The 25,376-nt window shown below is 51.4% G+C and overlaps 1 protein-coding gene across 2 annotated transcripts in view; it reads left to right on the top strand.

Annotated features, from left to right (window-relative positions):
* The window catches only part of FAIM2 (Fas apoptotic inhibitory molecule 2), a 31,795-nt gene extending 9,727 nt beyond the window's left edge, over positions 1-22,068 (top strand). For both annotated transcript variants that reach the window (XM_019724621.3, XM_019724620.3), the window contains exons 6-12: positions 3,770-3,820; positions 4,154-4,193; positions 4,715-4,752; positions 5,251-5,338; positions 5,518-5,613; positions 7,288-7,341; positions 18,411-22,068. In XM_019724621.3, coding sequence (XP_019580180.1) covers positions 3,770-3,820; positions 4,154-4,193; positions 4,715-4,752; positions 5,251-5,338; positions 5,518-5,613; positions 7,288-7,341; positions 18,411-18,560 — 517 coding nt within the window. In that variant the 3' untranslated portion in view covers positions 18,561-22,068. The remainder of the gene's footprint in view (positions 1-3,769; positions 3,821-4,153; positions 4,194-4,714; positions 4,753-5,250; positions 5,339-5,517; positions 5,614-7,287; positions 7,342-18,410) is intronic.
* The last annotated feature ends 3,308 nt before the right edge of the window (positions 22,069-25,376 follow it).

The following is a 25,376-nucleotide window of genomic DNA, read 5'->3' as shown; positions in this document are numbered from 1 at the left end:
TCCAACACACTAAGCCCTTAATAACAGTAAGAATAAAACAGCTCTTTTTTTTTTCTTATGTGTGAGGTGCTATGCTGAATGCTTTACAGATATTTTTCATTTGATCCTTGCAACAACCCTACTAGGCAGACACTATTATTATCCGCATTTTACACATGAGGAAATTGAGGCTCTGAGAGAAGTTATTCCTTCCAAAGCAGCATAGCCAGGATCTAAGCCCCCAATCTTTCTGATTGCAAAGCTCGTGCACTTCTCCTCGGTGCACTGCTGCCTCCCCCATGACCCAGGACTGGTCCTAGAGCAGGACACTTCGGGGAGGGCACTGGGTTTTGACCTCCCTCCTCTGTCCTGGCACTCTGAACAGACCATGGTTCCCCTCCAGGGCCCCAGGCTCTGACGTGCAAGTCAGTCTTTCACTTCTTCTATGACTCATTCTCTGCCCCCTGGGATAGCAGCCTTCCACACCTCCCTGCCCCCCTCCCCACGGCTTTCTTGAGGCCCCAGTCATCTTCTTCAGTGGGCTCTTGCCTTATTGTCTGATTGTTCCCTCTGAGCCCCAGCAGTGGGAAATGCTGGCCTCCCGAAAGTGGGATGGAGTAAAGACTATGCGGTGGGGGTGGGTGAACCTGGCAGAGCAGGAAAAGGGCCAGACCAGAGCTGGGAAGAGGAGGGTCAGAGCCTCTCCAGGAAGCTGTCAGACTTATGATAATAACAACTGCCCTCCTCAAGTCCTTGCCCCATACTAGGCCCTGTGTTAAATGCTTGATGTGCATTCCTTCATTCAATCCTCACCACAGCCCAGTGAGTTGGTACCAATATTCCTGTTTTCCAGAGGTGGAAACTGGGGCTTTGCAATGAAGTAACTTGGTCAAGGTCACAGGATAGTAATGGCAGAGCAGGGATATAAATGCGTGTCAGGTTCCAGAGCGGCAGCATGACCCCTAGGTCGTGACTCCCTCTGCCCTTCCTCCGGACTGCTTGTCGTGTGGGTTGAGGATCAGAGAGAGAAGGAGCCTGGGCCCTTGCCCCCAGGAGGCTTCCAGTCTAGCCAAGTGGGAGCAGGACCCACACCCAGGACACACATAGACGAGGTGTTATTATTATTGTTGTTGTTGTTGAAGCAACTGACTAATGACTCAAACGAGACCAAAAGAGACGGACGCTGGAGTGTGTCTCAGCCGGGACAGGAGCCCCTATTGCCCCTCACTGCAGGGTGTGCAGCAGCCCGGGCCCTGCGCTAAGAACCCCTCAGGCCCTGTGACAACGTTCCACGTCATTCGAGAACCACTGAAGGACAGGAAAGGGTGACGATGGAAGGCTCCTAGTCACCAAATCCAATAGGCTTGTCTCAACCCTTCATTTCCTGTCCTTTTGCATTTCATCCAGAAATATTTAAAGATCACCTCACCCATGCCAGGCCCTGGGTTAGGAGGTAGGAATACAAAAGAAGTAGGTCGCAGACTGGTCCCCCAGATGTTACTCCTGGGGGTCAGAGAAGCAGGCCGTGGGGGTGTGAGGATGCAGGCTTCAGCAGGCCCATGGTACACGGAGGAAGTCCCTGTAACCCTGGCCTCAGGCGTCCTCGCTCATTGGTCCTTCCCGCAGAAGCGGCGTGAGGGTGCCGCGGGTGATGAGAGAGGACAGTGGAGGGGTGGAGTGTGGTGAGGGATGGGCTGGAGAGGTAGGCAGGGGTGGATTGTGCAGGGCATTGCCAGGTCTTTGGGTATTTTTAAACAGGGGATTCCCATGATTGGATCTACCAGAGAGAGAGATGTGGCCTCACCTAAATGGGTGGTGGTGGGAATGGAGAGAAGCGGGCAGATTTGAGAGCTGCCTGGGTAGGAGGACCAGCAGGGCCAGGTGATTAATTGGGCGTGGCAGTGTGAGGTCCAGGATGAGGCGGAGGCCTCTAGTTGGGCGACGTGGAGGGTACGTGATGTCCTCTGCAATAGGGATGCAGGAGAAGAGCAGGGAAGAGGGCGAGTTTGGGTCTAACCTGTTGAGTTTAGCGCGCTTCTGAACAGCCATAACTGCCCAGGAAGCAGTTTGAAATCCAGGTGTCTGGTTAAGAAGGAAAATTTAGATCAGAAATACGAGTGTGAGTCATGAGCCTTTTCCTGATAAAGGGAGTCCCAGAGAGACCATGAAGGGAGACTTGCCGCACAGGACCCTATGCATGGAAGGAAGGAGGCATATTTAGAGATACTCTGAAGGAGATTGAGGAGGAGTGGCCAGGGAGGTAGGACGGGACCCAAGAGTATATCATTGTGGAATCAGGGGAACAGCGAAGAGATCAGATGATGTTGAGAAGTCAGGTAAGATATGAACTGACAAGTGTCAGTTGGATTCAACAGGGTCACAGGGAGGTGGCAAAGCCAGCTCTCATTAAATGAATCCGAGGTTGGCTGTGTTGGGTTGGGGAGTAATTGAGAGAGAGAGAAGAAGACAGTGAGTGAGATACCTTTCTCAAGAAGCTTGGCTGTGAGTTGGATAATGTGGCAATAGCTAGAACCAGGGTAGACGTTGGTTAAAGATGGAAAATAGCTGAGGAGGTTTGTGTGGAAGGAGAGGTAGCAGTAGAAAGATTTAGGTAGTAGAGATGGCGGGGCAGTTGAGGTGGGACCCAGAGCCCAGGCTGGGGGGACTGGGGTGGGAGGAAAAGAGGGACAGGAGGAAGGGCACAGAGATGCATGCCGTGATGGTTGCAGGTGGCAGGCAGGGAACGAAGGGAGCCCCACCTTATCTCAGATCTTTCTGGGACACATCAGGCCAGACCATGCAGGAGAGGGAGGCAGCCTGGGAGGTTTTGGGATGGGGAGGACGGTTGGAATTGCTGCTGTGGAGGATGTGTGAGAGAACCAAGGAGGGAGATGGGGAAGGATGGCAGGTGCCATGTAGAGAGCCTGCTGTTGGCTGGAGACCATGGCACCAATCTAGGTAGGCATGATCATGCCCTACTCTGGGGTCCTCAGCCCTCGTCTCCCACCTTCTCGACTGTCCTCCACCTCCACTGCTCTCCAGAAAACTCCCAGTCTTCAATCCCTATCTTGGGGTTACACCTGAGTTCCCTGCCAGTCTCCCACTGGACACAGCCACCTGATCCAGAAATTTATGCCGCAGGTACTTCCTGCTTATGCCAGGTGCTGGCAGGATAGCAAGGGCCCTGCCTACTGAGCTTTCAGTCTAATCGGGTAGACCAACAATAGAGTAACTAACAGGATTGTTACAGTTGGTGCCAGGGCTGGGGATAGCCTGAAGAACGCAGCGTGGGGCTAGGACTCTGGAGCCAGAGGGCCTGGATTCTAATCCTGCCTCTGCTACGTGGTAGCCATATGACCTTGGACAAGTAACCTAACCTCACTGTACCTCTGCTGTAAAGTGAAGAGCATGCTTCATAGAAAAGATATGAGGATTACATTAGTTAATATTCATAAAGCACTTAGCACTCTGCCTGGTACATACAAAACACTGTATATGAGCTTTTTCTTTGAAGTAATAAGGTAGTGTCCAGGGAGGCCATTTTAGATTGGGTGGTCAGCTGTCCCATGGCACCCAAGCATTTCTAGAAGCAGGCTCATCTTATTCATCTCCCTCTCTTTTAGAATTGGACCACCCACCTGCCCATTGCTAAGTTCTAGGATGACTATAGCCTTACCCCAGCCCCCATCACCCTGCCTGGCTCCCTGTGGGGGTGGAGAGTGGGATGAACAGGGGACTGGATGGAGAGGCCTCAGGGTGGACTGGCTGACTCACCACCCGTCTTTCACAGCGCTGTATTCTTTGCGACCTACCTGACCCTGGCCTGCTGTCCTGGATCTAGGTATGATGATGCTTGAGGAGCCACTGTGGGAGCATGAGCAGGATCTTGGACATTCCGACCCCAGCCCTGCCTCCCACCAGTGTGCACCCTTGAGAGGGCCCCATCAGTCTCTGGACTCCATCAAGCAAACCTACCCCTGCCTCTTTTACTTGACACCTCTGAGGTGGGCGGAGGGTGGACAGACTAATTGGGGCACATGGAAATGTGGCTGAAGAAACAGCCTCCAAGAAGTGGGGGTGGGGGTGGGCAAAGACCTCCTCCCTGCCGCGGTGACCCAGCCTACGGCTGCTGGCACCCCCCACACTCCTCTGAACTTGGTGGCTTGCCTTGCAGGAGGTATTTCCCCTGGAACCTGATTCTCCTGACCATCTTTGTAAGTGATCTGAGGGTGGCTGTGGAGAGATGCCAAATGAGGATGGAGGGAGGAGGGCGGGAGGATAGGCTTTGAGTGCCAGGAAGTCCAGGCTGGGGATGTCTAATGTGAGGTCACTGGGGGAGATGGGTATTTTCACCCACTTCTTCCAAAAAGATGTTCCACCCTCTCTTTCCAAGTGGGCTTAGTCTCCCTACTACACCATCATTGTCTCTTTTCATTGTGATATTTTTTAAGAGGTTGTATGGGGCATCCTAAGCTAGGGCTAATTAAAAGTGTATGTGGGGAGAGGTCTTAGAAAAGGGAGCAGAGCAGGGCTGCAAAAGGAAGAAAGGCACAGCTGGCACAAGACCTGTTAAGAGGCTCCTTCGCCAGGCACGAGTCCTGGAAGTAAATGTGGGTGTGAGTGAAGCAGACATAGAGTTAAGGGGTATATGCAAGAGGTAGAGGCCTGGGCTGATCCTTGAAGGTGTCTGGGTCCCAAAGTCTGAGTTCTGGAGCGTTCCTGCTTTTCTTTTCAGACCCTGTCCATGGCCTACCTTACTGGGATGTTGTCCAGGTAAGGGGACACGTGGTAGGGGAGGGGGCCTTAGACCAGGCTCGGAGCCAGGGACTGGACACACGGTGTGTGTGGGGGAACTGCCCCCAAACAGCATCCTTCCTGGGAGCATTTGAATGGGAGAGGGGACTCAGGCAGGCAGGAAACCTTGGCCTAGAGCCACCTCGCCATACATGCTACTGGACCGTGCCTCTAGGTCCGTGGGGTGGGGTCGGGGATGGAGGAGACCGAGGTGACTTCTGTCAGGCTGCAGCTTAAAAGACCCCAGATCTATGAGCATGAAGTTCCCACCTCCAGGCACCAGCACAAACCCCTCCCACCCCCACTCCCACCTCCCCGAGAGTCTAACATGTTGAGAAGGGAGGACCTTGGGAAAAGGGAGAGAGTGGGGGCCAGAGGTCATGGGATCAGGTCCCTGCAGAAGAGCGTAGGCCTGGAAGGAGGGCCTAGGAAAGTGGAAGCCCTGCTGAGGCTGAGCCCTGGTCTGTGGTCCTGCAGTTACTACAACACCACGTCCGTGCTGCTGTGCCTGGGTATCACAGCGCTGGTCTGCCTCTCGGTCACCGTCTTCAGCTTCCAGACCAAGGTCAGTTCTGGGCCCTGTGGGCAGGGCTGGGTGAGCTGGTGAGAGGTAAAGGGCGTGAATTGGGTCTGGGGCGGCCACGTGGAAGAGGGGAGGGGGAGGGGACACTCGGGGCTGGGGGTCAGCACTAGGGGGTGGCCTGTTGTACAGCCCAGCAGCTGACACCTGTCCTGTCCTTGCAGTTTGACTTCACCTCCTGCCAGGGCGTGCTCTTTGTGCTGCTCATGACTCTGCTCTTCAGTGGACTCATCCTGGCCATCCTCCTGCCCTTCCAATATGTGAGTCTCAGGGGCTCCCAGCAGGCCACACAGGGAGGAGGGGGGCCACGGGCCCAAGGGGACTGTTTCCTCCCACACCCTCCAGGGAAGGCCCAGAGCCAAAGGCTCACAGCCTCCCATCCTGTCCGGCCCCTCCTGGCACCTGCCCTGGGCTGGTTGGCAGCGTAAGCAAACCAACAAGGAGGCCTTTCTTGGCAGGCCTGGGCACCTGCCTGCTTCGTGAGCCACATCCGGCTTCACCTTTCCTATCCTCCCCTCTCAGTAGAAGGTGAGGCTGGGGGAAGGGGTGCCACGGAGCGTTTAAACCCCTGGCCGGGGAGGGAGCTCTGGAGCTCCAAGGGACCAGCAGACCCAGACGGGCCCTGACGAAGGGCCTCCTGGGAGTCTTGGGGGATCGGCCACATTCAGAGGGGCAGACTCTGGCCAGCCCGGCAGGTGGGGGTTGGAGAAGTGGGCCCTGAGCCTACCCGCACCCGACTGGAGCATCCATGAGGCCAGCCAAAGCTCAGCCCTTTTACAAGTGTCCGACATGCCCTGGGCAAGCCAGCTAGAACTGCTCAGGCTCAGTGACCCATTCCAGGTGCCCACGCTGCTGCAGATGGAGAAGGGGGCTGACGGAGGGCATCACAGGAGGGCCTTGAGGCTCAGATCCTGGGAACCCAATAAATAAAGCTATTGGACCCCTGCTGAGGGCTCAGTGCTTATACCCGCCCCCTGCTCCTCTTGGTACATTGTCCCTCATGGCCCCTTTTCTGCCAGGTCCTCGCCCCATCTTCCCCCACCCAGTTCTTCGAACCCCAGCACCCAGGGCATTGGCTCCCAGTCCAGGACAGTGGGATTGGTTCTGGCATTTCCTTGGCTTTTCCCAGAATCCTGTTGACGAAGGGAGGGGCCGGAGCTGGCCTGGGGCCCTCTGTGTATCTAGGATAGGGGGTACAGGAAGTGGCCCCAGAGCTTCAAAGAAACCTTTATTGACCCAGGTCAGGCTGCTGGGATGCCTGTGCTTCCAGAAATATTCTGGGGAAAGTCCCTACAGAGGGCACAGCTGGTGTGGTACCTCTTATAGGGTTTCCACACAGCGCTGGGTGCCCTGAGACCTGGGGGAACCTGAGATTGGGAAGAGGTGCTGCTCCAGCCCCTGCAGGCAGTCCCATCATACACAGCTGGCAGGGATTCCAGACCGCCACCCACCACAGCCCTGAGTTCAAGTCTTTGTCCCCTTCCACCTGAGCCCCTTACCTGCACAGGCAGAGCCCAGGAACTGGCCACAGAGAGACAGACAGACCCTGCACAGGACAGGCAGGAGGGAGCAGCCTCAGGCCAGACCCAGGCTGGGAGAATGACAGAGCCCAACAGGATGAGTCACTCTTGTGCTCCTTGAGCCTGGGGCTGTATGTGGAGGAAACAAGTGCCAGGCAGGTTGGGCACTCCCCTGCCAAGCCCTCCATGGTCACTGTTATCCTGGGATTCCCCCACCCACTCTGAGCACACAGAGAATCAAGGAACCCTCTTGGTCCTGGGGCTTCTCAGGGACTGCTGGGGAGGGTTGGGGGCGGTAAGAGGGCCCCACTGGGGAGGTCTGTCCCACATCCTCCATTCTCTGGCCTGAGCCCTCCTCCCTGCCCCACCACCCCCTCTAACTGTCCCTAAGCTTATTTTGCCTCTGCCCCACAGGTGCCCTGGCTCCACGCAGTGTATGCCGTGCTGGGAGCAGGCGTGTTTACATTGGTGAGTGTAGCTCCCTGGGGCCCTGCCTTCTCAGTCTCTGAGCATCTCCCCAGGCCCCTCCATCATCCCTGCCTTCCTCATAGCCCTCCTCCCTGAACCCTTGTGAAGCACCTATGGGCAGGGTGGGCTCAGGGCTGAGGTGAGGGAATTCTCTCTGGTCTCCAAGACAGACCAGCTGGTCTGGGCAGAGGAGGGAAAGAAGGTTGCAACAGGATTGAAGCTTCAGAAAGCTAGGAAGAAGTACCCCTCACTCCTGGGGAGAGCTAATGCTGTTTGTGGGGTGGGAGCATGAGGGTGTCCTGATCACGGGGACTAAGGTAGTCCTCGCTCTCCTAGGGATAAGCTGGGAAGGCTTCTTGGAGCAAGGATTCCAAGTACTAGGAGAGAGAGACACTTAGATTGACTTTGTTCTTGGCCATTCCCACCAAACTGGAAGTGTTGATGACAATGGTTGTGATTCTGATAACAATAATAGCGAATATTTATTGAGCACTTGCTCCCACCTCCCCTGCAAACTCTCCACACGCCCTTCATCCTCACCATAACTCTACAAAGTAGGTTCTATTGTTATCAAATTAAGATGAGGGACGTGAAGCTCAGAGACATTAAATAACTTGTCCAAGGTCATCCAGCATCCTAGGAAGTGGTAGGGCCAGATTGGCCACTGGATGGTCTGGCTCTAGAGACCCACTCGGGGAGGGGAGTCGGGTGACTAGAAGCAGATGCCCAGGGGACAGAAGGTGACCAGACGCAGATGACATCTGCCTGAAGCAGCCCAACACAGACCCCTTGCTCAGGTGGGCTCCAAATATGAATGCGACAGTGCTCCAGGATCCAGCCAGGGGGATAAACTCAGATTGGTGACATCTCCTCGGGAGGGCATCCAAGGAAAATGTCCACTGCCAACAGAAGCAGCGACCAGACTGTCCTCTCCCTCATTAGAATATTCAGCTGAGTTCAGTCTGGTCAGAGTTCAGCTTCCAAAGGCTTGCGGGTGACAGATTGGGGAAGCAGAGAAGGGGAAATGGGACATCAGATCTATGAGCAGAAGTTATGGAGGTTTTGGATTGAGATCAAGCCAGGAATGGGGTGTGGTAAATTCATTCATTCATTCCCACAGGTCTTTATTGAGCACCTATTATGTGTGATATGTTGTGCTGTGTTCCCAGGGTACCATGGTCAACAGGAAGAACACAGAGCATGGCACATAGCAGCACTCAGTAAATATTTGCAGAATGAGTAAATGACTTCCCGGCTCAGAACTTGAGGGTTAGAAGGGACTAAGAAGCGATTTAGTGAAACTCCAAGCCCCGCCTTTCACAGATGAGAAAACTGAACCCTAAAGAAGTTAAGTGATGGGGCAGCCGGTTAGCTCAGTTGGTTAGAGTGCGGTGCTCTTAACAAAAAAGTTGCCAGTTCAATCCCCGCATGGGCCACTGTGAGCTGCATCCCCCACAACTATATTGAAAACAACTACTTGACTTGGAGCTGATGGGTCTTGGAAAAACACACTTAAATAAATAGAAGTTAAAAAAAGAAAGAAAGAAGTTAAGTGATTTGTCCCAGGTTTCCTGGCAAGATGATGGCATATCAACTAAGTGTGGCCTTGATCAAGACTAGGGTGACCAACTTATCCCAGTTTACCCAGAACTTTCCCAATTTTAGCATTAAAAGTCCCACTTCTTGAGGGACCCCCTAAATCTTGGAAAAACCAGGATGGTTGGTCACCCTATGACACTAACTTTGCTCTTTTTTCCAGTATGTGCCAAAGATAAGTTTAGACTAGAAGGATGGGGTGGGAAGTTTGCTAGGAGGAAAGAAAGACGGAGGGTCACACTGGAGCGAGGGAGCCTGTGGGGACCTCAGAGGGTGGCCTGAGGGCCAGGGTCAAATGGAAGCAGAGGGGTCAATGCAGGGCAGAGTGGGAGGAGGGCGAGCTTGATGAATGGAGGGTCACTTGGCTTCATGCAGATCAGGTGACAATAAGTATGTCAGCTATGTGGGGAGGCTGTCTGTACAAGTAGCGTTGGATGAACAGTAATCCATTAAATTTGTTTAATAATCCTTTGTGTTCTCAGAATAATAAAAGTAATCTCAACCATCTGTTCCACCGTTTACATTTTACAAAGCACTTTCACACCTATTACCTCACTGGATTTCCACCATCACTCAGAGAGGGAGGCAGCGCTGATGTTCTAAGACCTACTTTCCACATATGAAGCCCTGGGTGTGAAGGGGCTGACAGAGTCCCACTGCCAGGAAGGGGCAGATTTAGGAGAGGGTCCAGGTGTCCTGTGCACAGCCTGGTGCCATTTCCAGTGCCACATGGTCGTCCTCAAAGAGGGCATCACCTATTGACTTGGAGTTGGGGGAGCTGGGGAGGTCTCTCCAGTAATTTCGCTCTCTCTCTTGCATTATCAGTATTACCCTCTACTGCATTATTCCCATCAGCATAGAAACAGGCTATAACACACACACACGCACACACACACACTCACACTCACACACACACACACAGACTCACACACATCCCTCCCTACTCCTCACCCTGCTTTATTTCTCTTCATAGCATTTCTCATCCTCTGAAATACCAGATATTTGTATGATTTCTTTGTTTCTTGTTTGTCTCCCTCCAGCAGAATTTAAGTTCCTCAAGGGCAGGGATTTTGCTCTGACTTGTGTATTGCTGCATCCCCTGTGCCTAGAACAGGGCCTGGCACCCAGTGGGCATGCCTTGATGTCATGGAATGAATGGATGCCTGAGCGGCATGGCCATGGTGCTGTCAGAGCCAGCAAGGAAAGTGGCTGTGCAGTGAACTTAAGGGCTGCTGTTAGGTCTTCTGTGAGTCACGGGGGAGGAGGAACCACAGGGCCTAATTGCCCATTGATGTCTCATTAAGAGATCACACCCCGAAAGGCCCTGGTTGGGCTCATCCTTCAGGTTATGTAAACAACAGTCAGGAGCACAGGTATGAATCCTCCAGTTCTGTGCCCTGCCCACCCTCGTCTTCTTGCGTCAAAGCAGGGAGGACGTGCAGCAGGTGCCCTGGGTCCCATGAGGTAGGGGAGAGTGGAGGAGGGGACACTGGACTCATTCCCCTTCCTCCCGTCAGTTTCAGGTGGACAGAGGCCCTCAGAGGCCCTGCCCCACAAGAGCTAAGGTCCCTGGGCCTTTCTGTTAACTCCAATTCAGAAGGTCGTTGACCTCAACCTGACCCTGCTTCCAGCATCAGTTCTGTCCTGCACCTGTCGTTGTCTAGCTCCGACCCATCTCCAGAACCAGTGCCCAGTACCCTTGGTCTCTCCAGCTGCCTATCCTGACCTTTGGGGAATTCTCGGCATCATGAGGGGCCCTCCCGGTACTGCAGCTAGAAGAATTACAAGATAGCATGCAGTGCATCCCTGCCCTGCTCACTGCCCCAAGGAGGACGTGTGAGAAAGAGGTGAAGAGAAGGGTCAGAAGAGGTCCAGACCCCCAATGAGAACCACCCCTGAACTCGCACCAGCCTGGGCCTTAGAAGGGCTGTGAGAATCAAATGATTGTCTCTGCCGTCTTTGAGGGGAGAGACACCTAGCTGGACAAGGCGAAGCTTGGAGGGTGGGGAGCCCAGGCTTCTTAGGGCTGTGGTCCAGCCTTGAGGAACATATCCCTCCTGGGCCTCACCCCATCTAGCCCTAGTACATTCTCAAGGGGTTTTCTGCCTCTCCCTACCCCATACCCACTAGGTGCCAGACCCAAATGCCAGGAGAAGTGGGTGAGTCAGCCGGAAGGTACTGGCCCCATCCTCCTCTCCCCTCTGATGCCCTCTCCCTGGGTGCTTTTCGTAGACGCTCACAGAAAGGCAGGCAGGGGAGCCTGAGGGCTGGGCTGGGGTGGGAAGAGAGAGAACAGGTGGGGCCACGGGCTTGGTCAGCAGGTTTCCCGCTGCAGCTGAGCCTCCATGCCCACCCATTTTAGGCAGGTTGCTCTTCCTCGGAGTTAGTTCTCCTTTGGGGACTCCCAAAATCTATTTAGGGTCTCCCAGCCACCTAAATAAGGAAGCCAAGCCTGGAGGCCCAGGGAAGAAATGAGGCACAGGACTTTAGAAAGTAGGTGAGAGGCCCAATGGGAACAAAACTCTGCTCCCTGCCCAGCCTGGCCAGTTTGAGGACCTGGGGAAACATCACAGGCTCTGTGCTTTAAGGAAGATTATTGAGAAGCTGTATGGATAGGACAGAGGCTGGGAGACCAGTTAGAAGGCCACTGCAGTGACCCAAACTCAGGGACAGGGTGGCAGAGAGAACACGTGTGGTCAGTACTAGATGCTTCAGGGCCAGTGGTATTGGGATGAATGAAGCTTGGATAGGAAGATGATTTGTTTGTAGAAATGCTGGGCCTCCAATACTGGGTGTTGACCCCAACCACTGGGGGACATGCCACCTGTGCCAGTCTGTGGAAGTAAAGGAAAGCCAGGACTGAGCCGAGCCCTCAGAGCTGGGAAGGACCTCCCTGCACTGAGGCCTGGAGAGAGCACGGCCACACACACATACACACACACACACACACACACACCACATGCCAGGCATAACACACCATACACACACCACAACACATACTAGACACACGCACACCACACACAAATACCATAAACGTGTGCGCACACACACACATATACGCAGTGTTAGCTCTATGCAAGCCCCATTTCCCTGATTCAGCCCAGCATTCTTTCCACTCTTGGCTGTCCGTTTCACACAGAGCCCCAGAGAAGCCATCCAGGTCAACTCCCCCACAACAGGGGGACCCAGAGACCTTTTCATCTGCCAGCCTGAGGCAGGGCTTTTAGCAGCTATTTCCAGCCCAACAGGGACTCTGTCCTCCAGACATGACAGCATCTGAGGGATTCAGGAAGGAAACTTCAGTCTGCCCCATACCACCTGCTTTTCTGGCGGGGGCCATGATATATGCCCTACCTTCTTCATACTTAGAGCAACACTCTGAAAAGTAAAAATGGCTGCACAAACCCAAGGCAGAGATATGGTTTTATTTTAGACTTATCTATTTCATTCAGCGTTTAGAGGCCCTTTTGCTTCAGTGGTTTACACGAGCCTGAAAGATCCAGTGAGAACCTTCTCTGTTCTGTCACCCACCCTTTGCCACTAAAACAGTCCTGGCACTTCCCCTGAGGCCTCACCTGACCCTCTGGAAGTCGAGTGGATTCCTTCAGAGCGGGAGGGAGGGTGGATTGACCGGTAACTGCTCCTTTGGTGCAGAGTGCGCTAAAAGGTGTCCCTCGCCCAGGCCTCACCTCAGTCTCAGTTCCTGAGGTGCTAATCCTCAGGTACCAACGCCCTGCTCAAACCAAGCCCTAACAACACCCAGACCCAGAGAGGGTGAAGAAAGCCCCCACCCCAACCCTGGAGGTAGGGGACTGAGGGAGAGGGTGATTCAGAGGCCCTGGAGGGAGCAAGGCAGAGGAGAATGTACACTGGCGGGGCAGGGCAGGGAGGGAAGGAGTCACTGCTCTCATACTCTGCGTGAGGGTTCTCCAGAGCAGAGCCAGGAAGAAGGACTGTCAGAGGGCCAGGGGAGCATGCAGAGTGGGAGGAAGCTCGGCGGACGGCCGCATACACCCCACCCAAACCGCATTCAAGGCCTAGCTCATCCTTTTACCACTGTGACCTTAGGCAAGTTATTGACTTCTCTGTGCCTCAGTTGCCTCATCTTTAAAATGGGGCTGATATTAACTCTCACAAGGCTGTGGTAATGATTACATAAGATAATATACAAAAAGAAAAAGAAGACAGCCTAGCACCCGAACATGGTAGTTTTTCAACTATCATGGTAGCTCATACCCTTACTGTAAATGTTAACCTGGTAATTCAGAGCGCTGGATTTTGGAGCCAGCGTACCTGGGTTCAGATCCGTTCTCAACCACATTGTAGCTGTGAGGACTGGTCCAATCATGTCACCTCTCTGTGCTTCCAATTTTGTTTAATCTGTCAAATGCAGATAATAATCGTACCCACCTCACAGGTTAATATATACAAAGCACATCATCAGTGATCAGTAAATATTACCTGCTGGTTGTAGTCAGTTGCCTAAGGTCAGAGGCAAGATTTGAACCCAGGTCTGCGTGACACCCCCGTCCGTGTTCCTGAGCACTGTATTATATGCATGCCCTGCGTCATGGTACCACCCACGGGCTCTCTCACATACTTCCGTACACTGCTCTCCTTTTATCCTGGGCCAAGCTTTCTGGCTCCCATGCCTGCCAGACCCTGTTCCTTCAGTGGCCCATCTGGAGGTGGACACTGGGATCCAGGGTTACCTGCGGTCATTGTTTGTGACATCCAGGTCAGTGGAGACGAGAGAAGTGTGTTACATTGGCTCCGGGCAACTAATGGACTCTGGGTCTCCGCTCAGCACCTCTCTTCCCTTACCCTATCCTGCATCCCCACCTAGGGCACAGAGCTTAAGGCTGGTTGTCTTTTTCTAGAGACTCCTCAAAGGCCCTGCTCACCCTCTAGTCCAGTAAGTGATGGCAGGACCAGGGGGGCCCAGGGCGTCCTGCATCCCCCAGGAAGCCTGCAGTGCTCTCGGCCGTGAACTCTGTGCTTCTCTTTCTTCCTCTTCCATCCTGCTACACACACACACACACACACACACACACACACACACACCCCTTCACACCATGCCCCAAAGCAGTGTCACATCATGGAAAGAAAGTGGGATTCAGGGGTCAGAAGATGTGAGCTGTCCCCTTGGCCATGTGAAATGGCAAATCACTTACACTCTCTGTGCTCCAGTCTCCTCAGCTACATGATGGAGATGATAGTGCAACACCTGTCACAGAGGCTTATGGTGAGAGTTCAGAAACTCTTCCTTTGTGTAACTTTAACCCTTCTTTTCAAAATTTCTAATTGCATGGTATTGGAATGTATTTATTCATACATTTCAGTTTTTTAAATCTTAAATAATACAGGAAAAGCAGACGCTGTTTGGACCATGTCCGTCATTGCCTTCCCCAGTGGTAACCACTGTTGTTCATCTTCTTCCAGACCTTTCTATATGCATTTTATAGATGTTTGCTATATAGTCTCCTATGACATATAGTTTCCTAAGGTTTGTCTGTTAACAAAAAGGGGATCATCTGATATGGATTTTCCTGCGACTTGCTTTTTTCTCATAGTAGCATGTGTCAGAGATGTTTCTGCCCACAGTTTATTTAAACCTCCCCTAGTAGATAGAGTTTGAGGTTGTTTTAAATGTTTCGCTGTTAGAACCAATGCTGCAGTGGATGGCCTTGGGTGTGCTGCTTTGCATACTCGTGCTGGCATTTCTGTAGGATGGACACGGTCCATGTGCTATTTTTCATGCTGATTCAACACATTGCAACCCCAGCTTTTTGTATTCAGTGCCTGTTTGTTGGTGGCTCTGAGCTGACCTTTCCATGACATGGCTCCCTAGAGCTTCACAACCTCCCCTTTGGGAGGACAACAGACATGAGCCTAGGTCCTAGACACGGCAGGGTCAAGCCAAGTATGTAAGCAGGGGGCGGGCCCTGGCCAATAAAATGAACCAGGAAAGTTTACTTTGGCTCCTCTGCCGTCTGTGCGTGCCCCCTCCCTCCCTGCAAGCCCACTCTGTCCCTGTCTCTATCAGAATGAGACAGGCGATCTGGTTCCAGCACTAGAAAAATAACCATCAGCAAGTCGCTCACCTGCTCTGAGACTCCTTTCCTCATATGTAACGTAGTGATGATAATGCCTACCTCCTAGCGCAAACTGGGCTCGTGAGATGAGGTAAAGGATTAGTGTGTGAGAGGACTATTCAGACGTCAGTTAATAGCATCCTAGTCCCACTCTTGCCTCTTGTCCCAATCCTACATTCTCCTTCTGCAGGGTCTTGTGTTCAGCTGGCTACTAACTCAAGTGCCTGCTATCCTTTCAGGTATTAGTGGTTAACCCATTTTCAGCTGTCTACTGAGATCTTAGCTGCCAATAAGATGTTAGCTGTAACCAAGGTATTTACTCTCAACCAAGACGTTAGTGAACAAAGCCCAGGGGGTTATCAGTAGGTAACTTTCCCCTATAATGAATGCTTGCTCATGATGTAATCTCTGATAATGTCTTTTGCTCACATTAGACTGTCAGTTCTCTGCAGGCAAGTTCCCTAGAACATAGTAGATGCTCAATAAATATTGTTGGGTATAAGTGAATGAAAAGCCTTCAGTTGACTCACAGACATGAAGTTCCAGTGACGGGTGGCACAAGGCAGTGGGTTTGAATGTGGGGCAGCCTATCCCAGAGAGCACCACGTAGATAGACATCCATGGCCATAGGCCAAGGGCAGGAGCAGAAATAATTTCATTCCTCTTTTTTCCACGAGAAGAGCCAGCTGGCTGCTGTAGGAAGCCTCCTGGGTGAATGGTCTTTCGAGGGGCCACCCCCAAACCTGATCAGGTCCAAGCCTTCTAGGTTGAGAGATTCATTTTCATTAGCTCACCCAGGGGTGACCAGGCTCTGGGAAATCAACCAAGCAAGCTACTGATTGATAAGCCAGATCAGCAATTTATTAACTTCTGCTGGCAGCTGTGACTGCCAAGCAGCCTGTAGCACTGGAGTTGGCCCCTCTCCTTGCTTGTTCTCTCTATGGAAGGAAATTTATTTGGGAATCCAAATCAAATTCAGAAGGAGCATAGAAGGGAGTGAAATAATACTAACGCATAATCATAGTTGATGCCATCTGCACTGTCCTATATTTACCCTCAAAACCACACTATGGTGTGGTCATTTGGGGACTACTGTCCCATTTTGTAGATGAGGACACTGAGGGCAAGTGACGGCTGCTGAGGGATGGAACCTGCACTCCAAGCCAGGTGTTCGAGCTCCCGTCCTGTGTTCTCAGATGCCCTTCCTTCAGTGCTACTGAGCTCAGAGAGGCTGACATTCCCTGCATGGAGCTCTCCATTCCTGGCAATGGCTCCTCATTTTCCTTCTGTTAAGGCCACACAGCTTCGCCTAGTAACATCTCTGCCTCCTCCATGAGGCACAGGAGACACTAGAGGCTCCGCATCAGTGTACACAGGTTCTCACGAGGGCACCTCTCCTTCTGCAGATAACAACAATAAAACCACATGAATAGCTACCATTCATTAAGTGCTCACCGTATGTCAGGCGCTGTGCCAGGTGTTTTGCCCATATTGTCTCCCTGTCACAACAACTCAGGAGGAAGGTACTCATCTCCCTGTTATGGATGTGGACTCAGGCTCAGAGAGACTAAATATCTTGCTCCGGGCCCCACCACTACTGAGTAGCGAGGGTGAGACTGGAATCCAGTTGGTCTGATTTTCAAGCCCACACTTACCATCACCCCCGACCTCCCCACCTTTGAGGGTGATGTGCCTTGATGTCCCACTTGCTGGTGTTGCTCCCTGTTGGAGCATCTGCCCCCTTTGCGCCAGGGGCATTGGTGCCAAGGCAAGGATCCTCGCAGGCTTCCATGGCACTGCACCTAAAATAACTCCAAAGAGCCTAGGTCCTGAGTCTAGGTCCCCAGGAAGCGGTGTCTGGGGTGAAGGAAAGAAAGCTGGGCTTCAGTCTCCAGAGTGAAGTACAAGCTTCATGGGCAGGCTCCAGCCCCCTCTCTCTGTCCCCCCTGCTCCTGCCACACTGAATTCCTCACTCATCACACCATGACCCTCACCTCCAGGGCTCCTCTGGGCCTTCTCAGTCTAGCAAACTCTTACTCATCCTTCAAAGCCCAAGTAAAATGTCCTCTCTCCTGGGACACCTTCCTCCTGCCCAATCAGTCCCAATTCTGGCATTTACTGGGTTTCATTGTAATCATCTCAGTGTTCCCCACTAAGTGGTAAGCCCCCAAAGTCAGGCATTTGTGTTCCCAGTTGTCTGCAGCTCTCAGCAAGTCGCTGGCACCAGCTCTTGCCCCGTGCATATTTATGGTATAATGAATGTTTCAGAGGACCCAAGGAACACAGGTCCATGAATAAGTGATGGAATTGCCGGGCACAGCCCAGTTAACAAGAATGTGAATCAATTTAAAGAATTCCAATCCCATGTGGATCAGTGGTTCATAACCTTTGAGACACTGGTGGAACTTTTTGGCTTCTTTCTCCCAGAAAAGTACACCATGCCTGTCAAATGTAACGTGCCACTTCTAGGGGGGTTCTGCTCTGCAAGCTGGGGCCACAGAGAAAAGCTATGTGGGAGGAGCAGGCATCAGTGCGGACAGTGGAAAGGCCTGGTCGGGGGTGGCAGGGTGGCAGAGAGGAGCCCTCTCTAAGGGAATAACTGTTCATAGCCCAGGAGGCCAACAAGGAGCCCTGGGGAGAGACTCTTTCCGGACCGGAGGTACATTAACCCCAGGCGCTGCCTGTAGGCAGCAGAGCAGATGGTTACACATGGGGGCTCTGGAGCGGAGCTGCTTGGGTTCAAATCCTGGCATTGCAATTTCCCAGCTGTGTAACCTTAGGCAAGTACTTAACATCTCTGGGCTGTAGTTTCCTCTGGGAATAATAGAATCCCTACTCAGTAGAAATAAGTAGGCTAATGTCTGTAGAGCACCTAATAAGTACCCGTTCCCTGCTCGCTGTTATGTGAAACATTCATTTATCTTCTAAGAGCAGGGCCCTGAGGGAATAGCAAGAAGACTAGGCCCTCAGCTTGAATGTCCCCTCCTCCAAGAAGCCTTCCCTAACTCCCTGCCACACTCACATAGAGTCAGGTTCTTTATGATCAGTACCCCATGTTTTGGTTATACCCATTGGACTAACAATTACTTCCCACTAGACTTCAAGGTCTACGAGGTAAGGGACCTTGTCTGTTTTGTTCTTTGCTGTATCCCTGTGCCTGGCACATAGTAGGTGCTCAGTTAATAGGTATTACATTAGGAACAGAAGGTGTTGGGAAAGTTCCAGATACCGGGCTGTCACAGGAGGGTCACTGAGCAGCCAGGCAGCAGGTGATGGTAACAAAATCAGGGGGGGCCTGGGGGGGGACAATGGGACCCTTTGGTCAGTGTCACCGTGACTGAACCTTCTGACTTCTCCTTTCTCTTCCCTTTCCCTCAGTTCCTGGCCTTTGACACCCAGTTGCTTATGGGTAACCGACGCCACACGCTGAGCCCTGAGGAGTATATTTTTGGAACCCTCAACATTTACCTAGACATCATCTACATCTTCACCTTCCTCCTGCAGCTTTTTGGCACCAGCCGAGAATGAGGAGCCCTTCCCACCCCTCCTTCTTTCAGAGAATGTTCCCTTGCTGGTCCCCTCACCCTCCGTGTGCTCCTGCAAGCCCAGATATAAACTAGCTGCCCTCCCGGCCTGTGGCCAGCCTGCTCACTCCCTCAGCCCAACCCTTATCCTTACCCTCTGCAGCTTGTATGAGTGCCCTCGGGCGCCCTGCAGAACCAAGGTCACACCATCCCTTGTGCCACCCGTCCCCGCAATTACATCTCCCAAAGTGGGACCGTCGAGGCTGGAGGCTCCTCTGAGTTTGAGGACCCAAGAGACAAGTGAGAGGAGATGAGCGGGATTTCCGATGTGGGAGAGAGACCCCAGGAAGCCTGGCTGAGGCCTGCACCCCCACCAAGATTCCTCCTAAGGCTGCCACTGCTGTGTGACGTTGGGGCACACTGTCCTGTGTCCAGTCCTCCCCTCCTCTCTTTCCTTCTAGGTCAGGCGTTAACAGTTTGTAAGGAAGCGGGTGGAAGGATAGCTGGGAGACGAGGTGAGGGTGTTTTGCAGGTGGGGGTTATGGAAGGGTCGTATGGTTGTCCCAGGCTGCCCATCCTCTCTCTGCTGTAGGACCAGTAGCTTGTTCTAGGGACTTGAGCCCTGGGGCCAACAGCAACCAGGGAGGGGTAGGAAACCAGTGCCATCCGTAATTGCCTTGGTTTCCCCTCCTGGGTCGTGACAGAGCACTGTTGGGGCAGAAGGCCCTGCTCCTAAGTGAAAGCCTGCCTGAGGCTCCAAGGGAAGGGGGAACAGTGCAGCCAACTGGGGGTCTGGGCTCTGCAGCACTGCCAGTTCACCCCAACCTGCATCCACCTGGGAGGCGTGTGGGGTTGGCAGGGCTGAGACCTACTCCTCTGAGCTTCTCCTCTCGGCCCCCCAGGATGCGCCCCAGGCCTGAGGCTGAGTGCTTTAGCCTCCAGGACTGGATGTTCTGAGGGCGGGAGGGTTATTCCAACTGCGCCAGCCTCATCTGGAGGGAATCCTGCCCTGCCCCCAGCCCTTCCCAAGACCTTTCTGCCCATCTTATTTCTTAAACCCTCCCCATCTGATTCCATTTGCTGGCTTGTCCCCAGCCCGGCCTCCTGAGGCCTCATTTGGCAGTACCTGTGTCCCTTCCTCTAGCTTCTCTGGCCACTCTGCACAGAGTTGCTAAGCCCCCTCCACTCCTTATCTCCTCATCTCTAATTTTGAAGCTATCCAGCCAGGGCCAGTCCCTCCAGCTGGTCCCAGGTGACGAGGCCAGGTCTCCTTATCAGCCTCTAGGCAGTTGAGATCTCAGGCAGGGAATGCGTCAGCCACCCAGCCCCCTGCAAACCCTGCTGGGGAGGGGACCAGGGGGCCACGCCTGGGGGAGGCGTGCAGCCAGCGCAGCCAGCTGGTGCTAGCAGCCAACTCCCAGCCAGTGGAAAGTTACTGGGTGGGGTCAGAGAGGTTCAGAGTGGATTCTTCTCCCTCCAGGGCCACCTCTCTTACCCTTATGCTGAGGGACCTGTTTGTCCCTGGGGAAGGTGACTAGGTATGCTGTCTATGTTCCCAACCCCTCCCTCCCCACCCTTCCTATTTGCAGCTTTCAAGAAATATTGCAGAAGCATTTGAAGTTTTGTTCCATCTTGGATATTTGAGGAGAGAAGGAACCAAGAAGTGATGGTGGCATTTGTGTGTGAGATTAGAGGCAATGGGTAGGATGCCTACTGTGTGCTGTCCTAAATTAATCGATTTCAGCCATTCTACAAAGGTGGTGTTCTGCATATCCACATAGCAGAGGGAAAAGCTGAGGGGATCAGGGGCTTGGGCGTGAGGTCATACAGGTAGCAGATTGGGTGGGGCTGGAATGAGGCTGCATGGTGGTCAGGCCCTGTCTCTGGGGATTTGTTGTTCTCAGTGCCACTCCTGACCTTCCGTCTCCTCTCTCACTACCACCACCATTTTCCTCTCTGTGGTTTCCACCTTCTGGACATAAACTAGGAGGCAGGATGCTGGTGTCTGATTCCCAGCCTCACTGCCAACAGGCCCGTGGTATTGAGCGAGTATTTCTTGCTGTCTGTGATTCACTTTTGCTATTGGTAAGAAGAGAGAGCATGGCCAGGGTGGTGCAGGAGAGGCACCAGAACACTGTTTCTACTGACTTCCTTACCCAGGTGCCCCTTCGATTCCTTTCCTAATCTCTGGTCCCAGTTCTGAGGGGTCAGAACTCTCCCCTTTTGCCCTGCCACTCTCAGCCTGGGCCTTCGTTTTGCTTCTCAGAATCCACACTCAAGTCCTCCTCTTCCTGGGACAGTGGATGCAGAAACTGGGGATTGAGAAGCTTGTCAGAGGCTGACATGCAAAAGCTGGGGGAAAGAAGCAAGCTCTCAGCAATAAACAACGTGACAGCAGCAACTCAGGGCCATCGCAAAGCAGAGTATGCTGCAGACTCTCCTACTCTGGGTCCTGAGAGGGGTCCAGGGCACACTGAGCTGGCAGCAGAGCCAGGGCTGAGGCCCTGGCATTCCACCTGCATCCAGGCCCCCAGGAGGCCCAGGAACACCTGGATGGGCCTTGGAAGGAGGAAGGGTGGGGGAACAGGAATGTGGGATTATAAGAAACTTGAGACACCTAAAATGGGCGGGTGTCACAAGCTGCAGAGAAGGAGGGGAGCCTCCTGGCCCCTCACATTTTTGGCAGGGGTGGGGCTGGGCCCAGGAAGGGGTAGGTTGGATTTCATAAAGCTAGAGGCAGCCAGGAATCTGACCATCTGTGATATAAGGTCAGAGGTCTCCTGCTGAGGGGAAGACAGACCAAGAGATCCTCTCCTGGGGATTGCAGATTGGAGACCAGGGAGCCAGGGAAGTGCATGTAAGTCCCCAGACTCCTGCACAAATTCCCAGGTGTATGCTTGCCGTCTCCTGTATGTCTGGGGAAGCCCCAAGAATCTTGGTTCTTCCATCCTCTGCTCTTCTTCCCAGGGGAGTCAGGATCAGACAGCCACCCTTACTTTAAAAGATTCCACCTCTCCTTTTCCTGGCCCACCTGGGGACAAGTCCCAGGGCCTGTCACACACCACCTACCACCCCCCCACCCCCCCACCCCCCCACCCCCCCCACCCCCCCACCCCCCCCACCCCCGCCCCGCTGGATTTCGTACCAGCACTTTGCTGCCCCTCAGTGGCTGTCTGAGGGAAAGCATGGGCTGGTTCTACGACAGAGAAGCAGAGGGCCCTGTGGCCCAGGTAGTGGGCTGGATTTGGCCTCTGGCTTCCATTCCAGGCTCTTCTCAGATCTCCTCAGACCTCTGATCAGCCTTGGACTTTCTCTTTAGTCCAGCCATTGTCACGTCTCTTGGACACTGTTTACCTGTCTGCTGGAAACCACTCATGCACCACCCCACTCTAGAGCTTCCTCCCAGTGTCTGAGGACAGAGGCACATCCTCAGACAGGGCTGTCTTTCCCGGGACTCACCTTCCCTGTCTGTGACTGACAGAAGATAAGAATAAAGTAATTATGATACCTGAGCTGTTTCCTTTGCCCGCCTTTTGTTTGCTGCCTCAGACGGCTCGGGGAGTCTGTATGTGAAGTTGAACCGGATTCAGGGTGAAAGTTTCACACCAGAGCTGCTTCACCCAGTGTAGCTAAGTGTGAGTTAATTCTCCACATTTATGTGGGAAAAGGGACACTGGTCCTCCTGTTGATACCGTGTTTCCCTGATAATAAGACCTAGCGGGACCATCAGCTATAATGCGTCCTTTGGAGCAAAACTTAATATAAGACCCAGTCTTATTTTACTATAATATAAGACCGGGTCTATAATATGATATGATATGATGTGATGTGATGTGATGTGATGTGATGTGATGTGATGTGATGTGATGTGATATGATATAATTCCGGGTCTCATATTAATTTTTGCTCCAAAAGACGCATTAGAGCTGATGGTCCATCTAGGTCTTATTTTCGGGGAAAGATGGTATATGCAGAGACTCTTGGGATCCCAGAGTTGGGATGTTGTAGCACATCATTCCTTTCTATGACTGAATACTAGTCCATTATATGGGAATGCCACATTTTGTTTATCCATTCATCAATTGGACATTTGGGTTGTTTTTATTTTGGGCTATATGTATGATACTGCTATAAACATTTGTGTACAAGTTTTTGTGTGGACATATGATTTCATTTCTCTTGAGTATATACCTAGAGGTAGAATAGCTGGGTCATAGGTGCCCATGTTTAACCTTTTGATAAACTGCCAAATTGTTTTCCAAAGGAGCTGCACCATTTTACACTTCCAGCAGCAAGGTATGAGGCTTCCAATTTCTCCACACCCTCACCAATATTTGTTATTGTCTATCTTTTGTATTTTAGCCATCCTTTTGGGTATGATGTAGTGTCTCACTGTGGTTGTGATTTGCATTTCCCTAATGACTATTTAGTATCTTTTCATATGCACAGATTTTTTTCATACATTACTTTTTAATTACGAAGAGAAATATGCTAACATTACAGCAGAGAAACCTGGTAGATTCCACATTAATCATGAATCAGTTTACATCATTTTTCTCTTATACCTAAGCTGTTGGGTGGATACAGACACCTTCAAGGCTCTAGGAGGGGGAGCCACAAGATGAAAGGTCCCTGGGTTCCTAAAAGCCACCTGACAGCCAAAAATACCAGCCCCTGACTTTTATGTGAGCAAGAAATAAACTTTTATTTTTCAAGCCACTGGGGAAAAAAAAAATGAATCCATTTATATCACAAATAATTGACACTATGTGCCTTCTGATGTGATGTACTGAGAAGGACAGACTACTTATATAATTTTTACCAAAAAATGCGAAGTCTGGGTCTTATCATGAGAAAACATTAGATAAAAGCAAATTGCAGGATATTCTACAAATTAACTGGCCTATATTCCTCAAAAATGTTCTGAAATGTAGGTTTTTGGTGCTATCTCCAAAGGAGGTATTATCTACAGCTAGGTTAGAGTAATTAAAAACATTAATTTGTTTAATGTTAATGAAGTATATATAAATACACAGGTACATTTTATATATACTTATGCATAGGAAAAAATCTAGATGGATATACATTAAAATGTTAATTAAAATGTTAATGTTACGGTTATCTCCAGGTGATAAGTAAGACTTCAGGACTTTTCGTGTGATTTATCTAGATTTACTAATATTTCTATACTGAAAAAAAAAACATAACCTGCGTAGTAAAATATACTGCAAAGGGAAGTTTAAAAAGTAAACAAATAGAGGGGGGAAAGTTAGGAAGGATGATAAGAAAAAAGAAAAGAAGGAAAAAGGGAAGCATAGGAAGAAAACTGGCAGTAGTGATAGTTATCAGGTATCACCTACCAGACACATCGAATATCCTTTCCTGAGTCTTAATTTTCTTGTCCTCTGTGTAAAACTATACGTTGTTGAGAATCTATTCCTTCTTTATAAAACAAGCCTTCATTCATGTAGGAGGCATTTATTTAGCTGCCAGCTGCTGGGGATACAAAGACAGGACATGGTCTTTTCCTTCAACGAGTTCATAGTAAATAAAAAAAATTGCAATATTGTACGACAAAGGGAGTAATAGACACATCTAGGAGGAAGGAAATACTCTTTTTGAAGGACAGTGGGTGGTAGTAATGTCTTCACAAAAGAGGACACACATGAACTGGGTTTCAGGAGAGTAATTGTGGGGGAGGAGAGGGGAGGACAGATAGATTCCAGGCACAGGGAACAGCATGTGCAAAGACACAGAGCTCCCACCCAGCACATTCAGGGAACTCCGAGTGGCTCAGCATGGCTGGAACAGGTTGGGAGTGGAGCGGGGGAGGTGAAGCTGAAGACACAGACAGAAGGTCAGTTTTAGAAGACCTTACAGGTCATCTTAGGTATTCAAGGCATGCTCCGTGGGCCAGCAGTCTTGGTGTCACCTGAGAGCTTGTCAGAAATGCAGACTCCAGGCTCACCCCAGACCTCCTGAATCAGAATCTGCATTTTAACAAGAGAGTCAGGTGATTCATTTGCATTTAAGAGGCCTTGATTTAAAGACTTTGGACTTTATTCTGTAGGCATAGAGAGCCTGACGTCAGATCTGTCCTCCGGAAGTGTCCTTAACAGGAGATGGTTCTTTATCTCCTCTTCCCAGTCCACTCCTTCCTGGTGTCACCACCAACTTTGCCTCCCAAGAAGCCCAAAGCACCCCAACCCTCCCCTCATTGCTCTCCTTCACAGACCTTGCCTCAGCCACCTGTCCTGAACACACCTTATAAAATTTGTGAATTCAGGAAATCACTTGGGTTTGAAAGATGATAAATGAAAATGTAAGGTTCTATGATTCTATGAAAGAAAACTTTGCACAGCAGGGTGACCTTGTGGAACTCATTATGCCTAGTGGTACATGCTGAAAACATAAGTAGGCTCACATAACATTTAGAAAAATTCACAGATGCTACGTCTACAGTGAATTAAGAAGGAAGGCTGAGGTTGCTTGTAGACAGGGTTCCAACCTTTTTTTTTTTTTTTTTGTAATAATCTGTATTGGTCTTTTCTCTGATGATAAAACTAATACATGTGCATTATTGAAAGCATGGAAAATACATTAGTTTGAAGGATAAAATAGAAGGGCATTAGAGAAAAAATCAGAAAGGATTAAAAACAAAATGGGAGAGATAGAAATCAAGGACACACACACACACACACACACACACACACACACACACACACACACACACACACATTCCTCCTCTTCCCACTAACCCCGGGGACCTTCTGATTTGGTTATATCCATAATTGTGGACTGAGCAATATACAACGTTTAC

This window comes from Rhinolophus sinicus, chromosome 1 (genome assembly GCF_057876585.1).
Source record: "Rhinolophus sinicus isolate RSI-liver-muscle chromosome 1, RSI-T2T, whole genome shotgun sequence".
In the NCBI taxonomy this organism is placed as follows: Eukaryota; Metazoa; Chordata; class Mammalia; order Chiroptera; family Rhinolophidae; genus Rhinolophus; species Rhinolophus sinicus.
Note: the sequence above shows the minus strand (reverse complement) of the source record. Positions and strands in the feature narration are given on the sequence as shown.